The following is a 12,202-nucleotide window of genomic DNA, read 5'->3' as shown; positions in this document are numbered from 1 at the left end:
TTTAGCCGAAAGGAAAATCACAGTGTTGTTCCCTCGTATAACACACATAATTAGTTTCCTCCAATAATCCAGACAACATCGTTGCACAAGTCAGAAGTTATTGTTGAAAATGCACTGGATCTAACATATAAAATGAATATTCACGAACAGATTTATTCAGAAATTGATCAATTTTTATAATGAATGAAAATATAAACATCGATTAATGCGTTGTATTCATGTTTATGTAGCCGTCCTCTGCAATTCCCATGATCCATGCGGTAGTTGCTATCCATTATTTACATGATTTTCATTTTATCATATGTTTTAATCACTTCATACGAAAAGGATGCATTATTTCTTCAAATGTGTGGAACTCTTGGGATGCTAGTTTGCTTTGGGAAATGCCAAGTGATTCTTTAGCTGATTTTTTAAAAACTTTATTTGGGTCAAAGCTAAATCTATACATGTTTAGTATACGATAGTTTTTTGCGTTTTGAAGAGTAGATTTAAGTAAAGTTCCAAATCATAATCTTTTTTTAATTGAAGTTTTAAAAGAATATTTTTAGCAAAATTCATATAAAAATATAAAATATTAATTAATTCAACAGTTTTAAAACTAAAATTAAAATAAAATAGAGTTTCAATCATACCTCATCAGACTACCAAACAAATTCTAATTTAATTAGGTTTTGATTCTACATGTCTGGCTGGTTTTTTATAACTATATAGGTTAAGTATTGTGATTTTTAAAAATATTTGTTATTTAAAAATATATTAAAATAATATTTTTTATTTTTTAAAAAAAATTATTTTTGACATTAGTATATTAAAATAATTTAAAAATATTAAAAATTATATTAAATTTTAAAAATATTTTTAAAACGTTTAATTAATCACAAAGTTCTAGATATTGCAGCTGTTTTATTATTTTATCCGGTTAGGCGAATAATTGAACTAGTCTTAGCAATAAATAAAACATAACTTGTCGGATGGAGACAAAGGAAGACTAAATTAAATATTAGTGCTAAACTGAACTTTGTAGTATGTATTCGATAAAATAAAAAACTTGGTAATTTCCCCGGCAACGGACCCCACAACATCATGCTAGTAGTGGGGTCACAGTTCCGATGGTGATGTACTTACAATTTGGATCTTTTTAGGATAATTGGGAACATAATTAGGAATCACTGATTTTTATGGGATTATTAGAGATTTTTTAATGATAATGCGATCCACTAAAACATATAATTTCTCATGATAAATAGCTTTTCTCACTGTGCTTCTTGCACGGATAGAACTATATATATATATATATAATGAGCCGTAATTATTGATAATTAATCTGTAATTTAGTTCATACAAATCTAATTATATCTACTCCGACAATTAAGAAAAACAAAATAATTGATATAAGTTAACTCCATAATTCAATCTCCTAAATTTCAAACCAAGCTAGGATAAGAAGGTACAAAATGGTGTGATATTGTTTGTTTTTTAAAATATTTTTATTAAAAATTATATTAAAATAATATATATTTTTTATTTTTTACAACAAAACATCAAAATAATCTAAAAATAAAAAAAAATTTAAATAAATAAATTTTGACCGACCTCGTCTAGATAACTACCATCTTAAATAAACAATAAGTGATGAAAAGTATAATTATTTTTACAATAAAAATAAATATTTTTTTATATTTTTAAAAAATTATAATGCGCTGATATTAAAAATAAAAAAATTATTATTTTAATATATTTTTAAATAAAAAATATTTTAAAATATCATTATCAGAATCACAAATATTACCGAAGTATGGAAGGTTTTTTACTCTTTTTTTTCCCCTGCCTGTTATGAATTTTTTTTCCTCAATTGAAAATCCAAGATCCGACTCCATTAATTTGATATGATAACTGAAGAATCAGGGGGTACTTCACATGTTGGGAAACTAATTTTCAATCTTGAGGTGGTAAACGAGGATATTAAGAAATATTAAACCTTTTTTTAATGATATTTGAAGCTTTATTATGAACCGCGTTTTATGGTATTAGAATTACTTAATTCACAAGGACACTCCGCACATGGTTGTTATTGTTAATATATCAGCACCTATTCGTCAATAATATTTTTTTAAAAAATAAAAAAAAAATTAAAAAATATAAAAAATATTTTAAATATAGCAGTAATGTAGACTCAAGATACTTGGGTCTGACAGCTAAGCCAGACCCAAAAACTTTAGGTCTGGCTGTCATGCTTAGTTAATTATTTTTATAATTTATTTTTTATTTAAAAAAACTTTTAAACTAATATTAAAATATCATAAACAAAAATATTAATTATTTTTTATATAAATAATTTTTATTTAAAAAAAATATTTAAACCATCCTTAAAGTATTATAAACAAAAATCTTATTTAATTTTTTTATTTATTATAAAAAATATATTTAAATTACTCTTAAAGTATCCTGAATATAAATACTAATTAATATTTTTATAAAAAAATATTTAAACTATCATTAAAGTATCATAAATAATTTTTTTATAAATAATTTTTATTTTTATAAAAAAAACATATATTTAAACTATTCTTGAAATACCTTATACGTAAATGTTAATTAATTGTTAAACAAATAAATAGAGAATAATTGTAAATCTTAATTGTTAAGGGGAAAAAAAACACAAACAATCACAAAAATATCATAGAAATGATAATATAAGAAATTAAAAATAAAATTATTATTATAATTTATAGTGAAATATCTTTTTTCATATCATTTAATTTTTTATTATAATATAATAATTATTATTATTATATAAAAAAAGGCGTTCGGCAATTTTGTTTCCCTCAAAGGTTGCTATTATCTGATTGTGTTTAGAAGATATTAAAATTAAAATGGAGAGCTAAAAGTATAGACCTTATCATGTCCATTAAATTTATCAAAGGATTAATGATCTAAATTATAAGTGATGACGTTTTGAAAATCAAACAAGCATGGGAATAGAGTTTCTGGATTGAACAATAAATTAATTAAGTGGTTATAACAAATTTTTTAATTTGTTTTAACCAAGTTAGTTAATAAATTATATCTTGTTCTTGAGAGGCCAAAACTACTCGGAACTAGTACTTATAATTTTTTTTTATGAAGGTGATAACTCTTTAATATTTAAATAAATATAATTTTTAAAAGAGAAAATATAAGAATATTATAGAAAAAAATATTTTAAAAATATATATACAGTAGATAATAAAAATTGTATTTTTTTTTTTTGAAAATCTCATGATATATTTAACTATTTATAACCTATAAATTTTATCTTTTTATAAATAAAAATCTAAAAAAAATCTAAAATGTAATCTTACATTAATAATACTCAATAATCTAAATATATATATAAAAAAAATTTAATATAAAAAAAATTATATTCTTACAAATATATTTTCCAAATTCACAGTAGTTAAACAAATTCAACATCGCAATAAAGTACAACTCCAAAAACTATCCACCTAGATAAAGCCAAGGACATATTCGTCTCTCCAATGTAGACGATGACCCCCATCACGTGACACGCCACGTTTCACATCTCCTCTTCAGATCTCCGGCAACCCCGGGACCCACTTTCGCATCATTGATCTTATCTTTGCAAACGTGTCCCCTCCATCCACTTCCACGTCATTTCATCACCACTTGATCTAAATCAGCGGCCGAGATACAGCAAAACTTGCTAGACTCTCAACCCTCTCTTCTTCTTTAAATACCCTTCGCCACTCCACGAAGCTTACTCGCTCTATCATCTGCAGGCCTTAAACTACGCTGTATTTGCAGAAGCGCGCCTTTTCTTTGGCTAAATTTCGCTGGGTTTTTTTCCAGCTTCTGCCATGAGCCTTCTCGATCAGCTCTGGGACGACACCGTTGCCGGTCCCCTTCCGGAAAGCGGTCTCGGCAAGCTCCGGAAGATGCCGAGCTTGGGCCTCCGGCCAAACCCCGGCAAGGGTATGCCACCCAAATCTTGCCACGACTATAGGACCATAATAAAATGATGAAAACAACTGATTTCAATCGGACGGTTCTTATAAATTAGAGAACTAGAATAGTGATTTGTTAAATGTAATATAATTATGATTTTTAAGTAAGCTTTTTTATTATTTTATTGTTATGAATAGAGTCAGGCAGCGGCGGCGGCGTGATGAGATCGCACGGTGAGGAATCGACGACGGTTGATGAGAAGAGAGTGACACGGAGTATCATGATAGTAAGACCACCGGGATACACTAATGGTTCGTCTACTACACCGCCGGCTTCACCGGCTGGATCCACCCCTCCCGTGTCTCCTTTTCCTGGTAAGTCAATAATGCCCTGTCTTTGCTCCTCCCAGATAAGTGGAGTTTAGGGGTAGTCTTGTCATATTACCGGTTAGGTGGATAGTGGTGATTGCTTTATCTGATGGGTGGATGCAAGGTGTGTAACTGTTTGTTTGACTGCCGTTTTGTATGATGACTTTTTTGTCCTTAACAACGTACAATCATGCATGGGATGCTGCTACTGCTATGTTAGGATCCATGCCCTAATTTGATAAGTTTGGTCATTGATATGTAAAGGGCCATTAATTTTTGTTGCCCTAATTATGTAAATCGTATCTACATTTTGTTTAGGGTTTGGTTGGTCTGTCACGTCAAGATTATGTGCAATGGGTAGGTAGAATTTTCTCTCTCTCTTTTTTTGTGTGGATACAGCTACGTATTGAATGGTTCACTGATAATATCTTGTGGTTATCGTGGAAGTCAAATTGAAACTATTTGCCAGTCAATCCAGGTACTGTCACCTGGATGGATCATGTGGAGCAATCTTTGTTTAAGGTGATTAATTCAGATTGGATTTAGTAGAATAGCTGAGAAAGAAAGAGTAAATATTAAGAAAAATTCAGATGTTGTAGCTAGTTGGGTTCACTTGCTGCTCGTATTACTGGAAGTGCCTTTTTGCTAGCGCGGCCTACCGTGTTTGGTAGGGCGGTCAACAGCGTGGTTGGCTTATCTACCAAACGATGTGAAATCTTGGTGGAAGAGTAGATGGATGTGGTGAGCGTGCGTATACTCCTTCGATTATGGAAACATGGACCCGTCAAGAAAACACTGTATTGGTTCCATGTATACGTGAGAGTAACAAGTAAAAACTCGGATATGTTGAATAATTCCTTGCGGCGAGGTTGCGGGCGCCGTGGGGGGGAGTCCATCGTCTAACTAGATGTAGACTGATTGATATATGGTGTTTGTAAGTGATGGGAGGCATCGCATTGTATTATTTATGGTGATGGTTGTACTTCCATTAATTCTTAGGATCTGCTAGCGTGCCTAGCATGTTCTTAATTATATCTCTGTGTTTATGGTTCGTGTCAGATTGATTCCATTGTGCTTCCATTGTTTGCGAGAATTGTGGGATTCTGAACTTGATGACTGACATGAGCGAGCTATTGTGTTTTGTTAAGGAAGCAGAGAGTCCTTTAGGTTTCGAAGGAGGTCTACATCGGATGCATACGAGAAGCCAACCGAGGTTGGACCCGGAAATCCTACTTCTCCTTATGGCGTGTGAAATATGAGCCCTTTACATCTTATCCGGCATCTGAAGTAGTTCTCACCTCCTCGGGTGATCATGTCTCCGTTTTTAGCGACGGACGATGCAGTACTGTATCCTAGTGTGTGTGCTAGCTGTTTAGACAACGCTTTTCCGATCTCATGGCCTGTGAGATGTGTCGTAGTTAAGATGTAATATATGTAGAGATGGTATTTCTCAATGCAGTTTCTTGCTTGTTATCTCTGTGTGTGTGTATAGAGCTTTTCATTTTTTGTCGATTGCTTGCTTCTTCTCCTTTTATATGTGATTGTGTGTGGGATCGCATCGCATTATGATGCTGCTTTTGATGGGAGCTGAGATAGACAGCCACTTGTTATCGTGAAGACCGTCAAGGATGGTGGGCTTTCCATTATTTCATTTTGATACCCTATTTACTTATTCTAATTTGATAAGGAGGGATGAAAAATTAATCAAAATCCAAAAGTGAGTTTTAATGGTTATTGTACTTCTTGTGTAATATTTGTAATTAATGATTAATAAATAATATATAAATATAATTGTTAAACTCAATTTAAAAATAGATCCAATTATATTTTTTGAATTATATATATTATATTATTTTATCTTATTTTATGTTAAGTATTCCTCTTTAGATAATAGGTATTTTATCAATATCTTAATCTAATAGCTTAATTTTTTATGTGAGATAGGTTCTAGGATATGATTTGTATTATTCTCTAATACATCTCTTAAGTGAAAGTGTTTTGGGTTTGAAACTTGCACATGTCTATATTATCTTGTGTTTATTTTTTATTAAATAAATAGGGATGATGAGATTCAAACTTGAGACCGCTTGGTCATTAAGGCGCTGATATCATGTTAAAGAACTATCTCCACTCAATAACTTAAATTTTTAGATGAGATAAGTTCTAGAATGTGATTTATATTATTATCTAATATACTCTAATTGGCATTCTTGTGATTGGATAGTATTTTTCTTTTGCTTGTTCATGGAGTTTTGAAAAATCCAGAGATAGATAGAGAGGTTGGAATTTTTCGAATGAATTGCACTTTCTTCATATCCGCAAGGAGAAAGCTTCAATCCAATTTCTACAATAATAAATATAAGCGCAATTAAAATTCATGAGGAGTTATATATTTGTGTACCTTCATATATGTCAGGAGTCCATTGAAGGTGCGACTAGATCATTTTTTTTAGAGAGAGGTAATGTTGGTTGAGTATTTTGATTTGACAACTTCACATAAAAAAAAAAGAAGAGTTACATATAAGTTAAACTTGTCGACAGTAATGGTATGGATATTTATATTTTTCTTACTTTACTTAATAAGTAATGATTAAAAAAATCCTAATTTTTTGGTAGCCAACAATAAGTAATGAGTAGAGAATGATTAAAAAGTTCTAATTTGTGGGCAGCCCTGTAATCTGGCTTGTTTGGTGTTTAAAAGTGTTTTTTGTTTTAAATAATTTGTATTAAAATAAATTTTTTTAATATTAATATATTAAAATAATTGAAAAATATAAAAAATAAATTTAAAATAAATTTTTTTATAAAATTATGTTCTGTCAGATTCTTTTTAAAACTTTGTTATTGTAGGATAGTGTGCTTTAAACAAATATTTTTATAAAAATATTTTTTTTTAAATTATTGAAATAATATTAAAAATAAATTTAAAAAATAAAAAATATTTTTAAAATCAATAATTATTATTTTTTGTGAACGATGGAAGTGGTTTTGGCTCGTAGCAAGTTTAGGGGGGTGCACTGAGTCAAGTGGGGGACCAATACCATTTATTGGCTTTCTTATCGGTTATCGAATTGCCATCACATCAGGTTGCAAGAAGAAATGTCACCTCTTTTTCCTTCTCAGCGCACTTTTTGTGTTTTCTACTGTAGCGGTGATTATTATTTTTAATTTATAAATATTAACTTTTAATTTTTATATTCAGCTATTTTTCCACACACGCTGTTAAGCACGTGGGACAGTTTTTATTAAATGCAAGTTTTATTAGTTGAGTGGTAGCGTCCTGGGTTGTGATGTCCTTTTCCTTATATTCAATGATCAGATGCATCCAATTCTCTCTATAGTTTTTTATAAGGAAATAGACCTGAGTGCCAATTGGGCTGTAGACTTTGTTGGCGTGCTATTTTCTTTTAATTATTATTTCAAATAAATTATCAGATACATGTGCTCATTCTTCAACAACTACCAAGAAAGTCCACTAATAAGTAATAGAAACATGAAATTAATTCTCGAACAATACACAAATGAAATATGTAAAATGAAATTACAAGTGATTCAATGTTTAGGTAGCAAAAACCTGTTTAGAAAGGTGATTATGATTTCTTTTTAAAGTATTTTTTATTTAAAAATATAATAAAATGATATATTTTTTTATTTTTTAAAAATTATTTTTAATATCATTACATTAAAATAATCAGATTATTCTAAATCCAGTAAAATTATCGGAAAGTCAACTAGCTTAAACAAGTTTTTATGAATGAATATCCTTTTCAATTTAATTATAATCCTAATTCAAATCAAGCACTGGATCTTAAATATTTTATTTCAATCCACTAAGATTTAACAATTATATTTCGTTTTGGATGGTAATTAAGTTCACTGCTACCTTGAATTCAAATTTTAGAGAAAAGGCATAATAAAAGCTTATGATGAATAAATTCACAGATAATCTATATAAAATTTAAATTGAAAAAAGGATTAATTGGATGTACGAACATTATCCAGAAAGGGCTAGAGGTTTGATGGATTTTAGGAGACTATAAGAGGGTGTTTGGGAGTGTGGTAGCGATTGCTTTTCAAATAGCTTTTCATGTCGAAAAGTATGCCAATAATGTTTTTTTTTTTTTAAATTATTTTTGATATCAGCACATCAAAACGATCTAAAAAGTACAAATCGCACTCAATTTTAGTAAAAAAAAAAAAAAAAAAAATTTAATTTTTTTCAAAAAACAGGTTGAAATTCAATGCAAAACACCAAACGGGCACTAAGAAGACAAGTGTAGCCCAATGTCCTAAACTTGGAAACAAAATTATTCAAATAACATATGGGTCCTCGATTTTATTTATGGACCCAAGCAGAATTCAAATTTTTTACCGGGTTCAATCCAATCCATCGGATCCAATTCCACACCAACCGGGTATCCTACAGCAACTTCCATTTTCGTACTATCATTCACCACAGTTGATGCAGCCTCCTCAGTCCCTTTCTCTCAAATTCCAAGTCAATTCGAAGCTTGAAAGGCCAAAAATGAAGAGAAAAAAATATGGGTTCTTGATCTTGCTGCTTTTTTTTCACTTGCAAATCCACTTCTCCTCCGGTAGAGATTCTTTCTTTGTCAATTCTCCATTACGGTTTTTTTTCTCTCAATTTTGTCACTAACTGTTATTTGCATTGATTTTGATAAACCCATTTGTAATCTATTGATTTTGGTACAGAAATTCACTTGTGGGGTCTCGGTTTTAGGGCGTGGCTTGCCCTTTAGAAAGTTAAAAGATAAGAAATTTGTTTTTTTTTGCTTTGTTTTGAGGAAGGGAATCACTGTATTTGAAGCCATACAGTTTAATTAGGTTCTTTAGACTTTTTTGTTTTTTGGTAGGACACTTGAAAAGTTTGAGACTTGTTTTGTTAAATAATGGGTGGCAATTGGTTGAGATAACGATGAATTGGGGTGCTTGAATTATAGAGAAAATCTTGTTTAAGTTGTTGCAAGTTAATCCCTTCAACTTTAAGGATATTAACTTGGTGATTGAAACATGTTCTTTGTCCATAAATTTATGTGCTTTTTTGGGGAGTAGAGAGGTAATTTCTCTTTGAAAATTGAGAACATGTTATTTATGTGTCCATAAAGCCTGTTTGGAATCTGCTGGTGTGTAAGAATTGAATTTTAGTAAGTTAAAAAAGCTCAGTGTTTGTATCTGGAAAGCTAAAATTCAATTCATGTATCTCATTTCTGTTTGATAACGAACCTGAGCTCAAAGGATCAGATTCCAATTGCAAATTCTGATTGTTGCTAGGGTTCAATTTGATAATGCAGGAAAAAATGCTGGAGTATGTATTTCTAAAGGTGGTCGCTTTCCGCCATATACATCAGAAGGGAAACCTCCGAAAAAGGTAAGCAAAGGTGCAAAAGATTTGACCCTCTGCAGGGTGTTTCGGAAAAAGACATGCTGTGATGTGGCTCAGACATATCCTGCTTTGCTGTCTGTTCGGAGGCTGGCTTCAACAGGAGAAGCCAGCCAGGAGTGCTTGCAATTATGGGAATTGTTGGAATGTTCAATTTGTGATCCCCGAATTGGTGTTCAGCCTGGACCTCCTCTTATATGTGCCTCATTTTGTGACAGAGTTTATCAAGCGTGTGCCAATGCTTACTTCTCTATGGATGCAAACAAACGGGTAAGAGCAAAACTACTGGCTTCTAGACTAGCTGTTTCATCAAAAGACTTTTGAGTTTTCTGGTGTAAGATTTCACCTATCGCCTTTTTAAGATTAGATTAGCTTATGGTATTGACATCTGTTTGAAATGAGAATTGCATTTAATGTTCAATGCTTATTGCTTGCTTAAGGTCTGAGAGCTCCTTAGTTTAGTTAATGAGTTCACGAACTAACATTTCCCCAATGGGCTTAAAGAAATTAATATGTTATGCATTTTCCTTTATGTTTTCCTGGTAGACTACTGTCAGTTGTTAAAATATCAAAACAGATCGAGGATCTATAATGTCATCCATCAGAATGCCTTACAAAATCCATTTCCTGATTGGATTTCATCTATCAGGTCATAGCCCCATGTGGAGTAAGTGACTTTGTTTGTGGACAAGCAGCTGAATGGGTCTCCAATGGCACCGAGCTCTGCCATGCCGCAGGTTTCTCTGTTAAGTTGTCCGATGATGCGTATGTTGGTGCTGAAGAAGCATCTTGCTATGGTGGTAGAGCAAGTCTTGATTCTATTGCTGATTCATGGAGGTCTTCACGATCTGAGTTTCCCCAGAAAGATGAGAATTTAAGGGTCTTGGAAGATTTCCAGCAGTGGGTGCAGGAAATGCCGTTCAGTGAAAAAATATCTTGGGCAGTAGGAGGGTTAGTTCTTACTGCAGGCCTCTTGTTCATGAGGTTAGACCAATTGATTCTTGCCTTTCTTATTTCTTCAAGATTTCATATTTAGCTTCTCGGCTTTCAGCCTTCATTTAGTTCCTTAGAAAATGAGGATTACTGTAAAGATGATGTCCATGATATCCCCTTTTATCCAGCTCAAGTAGTTACACTAAATAAAGATAAAATAAAGGATTCCTGCTTTCAAAACGGATAAAACCCCCATGGGAACCCACAAGGACAATAGACTTCATTTTCTAAGCTTCTCATTAAAAATTAGAACATTACTTATCATCCAAGTGGGAAAATTGGTTTGACATCTTTGGCATTTAGCTGTAGATATTTTTTCTTTTTAGAAGTTTAGTGAAGTATGCTGCCGTTTATTGCAGATGTCTAGCACATTTCAGTAAATACTTGATTCCTTCTACTTCCTCTTCTTCAAACTCTTTGTGAAACAGCATGTGGGAGACATCAAACACACTCGGATACCATTATGTTTAACTGATTTTCCTTCATTAATCATCCATGGCTCCATGCTATCCTTTTTTGTCTTGTGGTGGGGTGTGAAGTTGATCGTTCAATTTCATTATATTAGCATTAATGATGAATGAAATAGAAGTAATTGCTTTTTGCAGCAAAAGGAAGAGCCATGGTCAGCACCAAAAGCTTGCAGCTATTCAAAGAGCTGCAAGGAGACTGGATGGCAAGACGAGCCAGAATTCTCCTGATAGTTTAGTAAACAGGAAAGGAAACCGAAGATGAATACATAGTTGAACATGAACTTGATGATGTTTTTAATTTACAGGCGAGTGATGCTGGTGGAGAACTACTGTTATGATTTGAACCACTTGTTTCCTTCTTTTCTTCCTAGTTAAAATATAAAAAAGAGAAGCATACACGACTCCAAAGTTTTTCTTATTATTAAAGAGCTATTAAAGCCAGTTTGAGCAAGCAAAATACTATTTCCTGAATTTTCCCGCGTTCTCTTTCTTTTCAAGTCCTTATAAAGAAATTGCAGGCACGAAGATAACTGGATGTTCTTGACCAGTTCACTTCCTAATAAAAAACGATTCAGATAAATATATTTCTTATCATAAACATGCAACTACGCGTTTTGCAGCTCCAGTCTGGAACAAGCTGCCTCGATATCTAGCTGGAAACTATCAAGAACATCAACAGCACGCAATCTCAAGATTGACTAGTGTATATTTCTCAAGCTCCGATGATTATGGCGGGAAAGAGAAACTAGGATTACATGCATCACGCTGCTTTCCAATAACCGGTTGTCAATACATGACAGTGCTTTGTAACAGAAGATTTTCCTCCTATGAGATAAATAAGTCCCTTTCATATCCTTTCAAAGAGTTTATGAATTGCTTCCAAGATTTAGGAGGTGGAAGACAATAGGGTCATGAAATGTGAACACGCCATCATGTCCTTCGTTATTTTATGCACTGTTATCATATCAGGCCCTACCTGGTAGGTCAATTTAGTAACCAGATTAGGTAAAAGTTTATCTTGTTAG

The 12,202-nt window shown here is 31.9% G+C and overlaps 2 protein-coding genes and 1 long non-coding RNA gene across 4 annotated transcripts; all 3 read left to right on the top strand.

The window, feature by feature from the left end:
- The first annotated feature begins 3,753 nt into the window (after positions 1–3,753).
- Positions 3,754–5,823, top strand: LOC118047719 (dormancy-associated protein homolog 3). 2 transcript variants are annotated; one of them, XM_035057084.2, is made up of 3 exons: positions 3,754–3,972; positions 4,143–4,319; positions 5,469–5,823. In XM_035057084.2, exons 1-3 carry the CDS (start codon positions 3,858–3,860, stop codon positions 5,570–5,572), a joined length of 396 nt encoding a protein of 131 aa, XP_034912975.1. In that variant the 5' UTR covers positions 3,754–3,857; the 3' UTR covers positions 5,573–5,823. The 2 variants fall into 2 exon arrangements, with proteins under 2 accessions (XP_034912975.1, XP_034912974.1); XM_035057083.2 differs by having other exon boundaries at positions 5,462–5,823.
- On the top strand, positions 4,326–5,364 carry LOC140955647 (uncharacterized). Its single transcript, XR_012169975.1, has 2 exons — positions 4,326–4,670; positions 4,783–5,364. It is a non-coding gene; the product is annotated as an uncharacterized lncRNA (long non-coding RNA).
- A 2,831-nt stretch (positions 5,824–8,654) lies between the features above and the next one.
- LOC118047718 (folate-binding protein 1) lies at positions 8,655–12,032 on the top strand. The gene is made up of 5 exons (XM_035057081.2): positions 8,655–8,908; positions 9,626–9,984; positions 10,364–10,698; positions 11,313–11,482; positions 11,798–12,032. Exons 1-4 carry the CDS (start codon positions 8,656–8,658, stop codon positions 11,437–11,439), a joined length of 1,074 nt encoding a protein of 357 aa, XP_034912972.2. The 5' UTR covers position 8,655; the 3' UTR covers positions 11,440–11,482; positions 11,798–12,032.
- Positions 12,033–12,202: the final 170 nt, after the last annotated feature.

Source organism: Populus alba, chromosome 5 (genome assembly GCF_005239225.2).
Source record: "Populus alba chromosome 5, ASM523922v2, whole genome shotgun sequence".
Taxonomy (NCBI): Eukaryota; Viridiplantae; Streptophyta; class Magnoliopsida; order Malpighiales; family Salicaceae; genus Populus; species Populus alba.
Note: the sequence above shows the minus strand (reverse complement) of the source record. Positions and strands in the feature narration are given on the sequence as shown.

Bases quoted from the DNA above. Each gene is read 5' to 3' on its own strand.
- LOC118047719 (XM_035057084.2), top strand. From the start codon at position 3,858: ATGAGCCTTCTCGATCAGCTCTGGGACGACACCGTTGCCGGTCCCCTT. The intron at 3,973-4,142 runs GTATGCCACCCA...TGTTATGAATAG, and splicing joins CCGGCCAAACCCCGGCAAGG to AGTCAGGCAGCGGCGGCGGC. The intron at 4,320-5,468 runs GTAAGTCAATAA...TTAAGGAAGCAG, and splicing joins TCCCGTGTCTCCTTTTCCTG to AGAGTCCTTTAGGTTTCGAA.
- LOC118047718 (XM_035057081.2), top strand. From the start codon at position 8,656: ATGGACCCAAGCAGAATTCAAATTTTTTACCGGGTTCAATCCAATCCA. The intron at 8,909-9,625 runs GTAGAGATTCTT...TTGATAATGCAG, and splicing joins GCAAATCCACTTCTCCTCCG to GAAAAAATGCTGGAGTATGT. The intron at 10,699-11,312 runs GTTAGACCAATT...TGCTTTTTGCAG, and splicing joins GCAGGCCTCTTGTTCATGAG to CAAAAGGAAGAGCCATGGTC.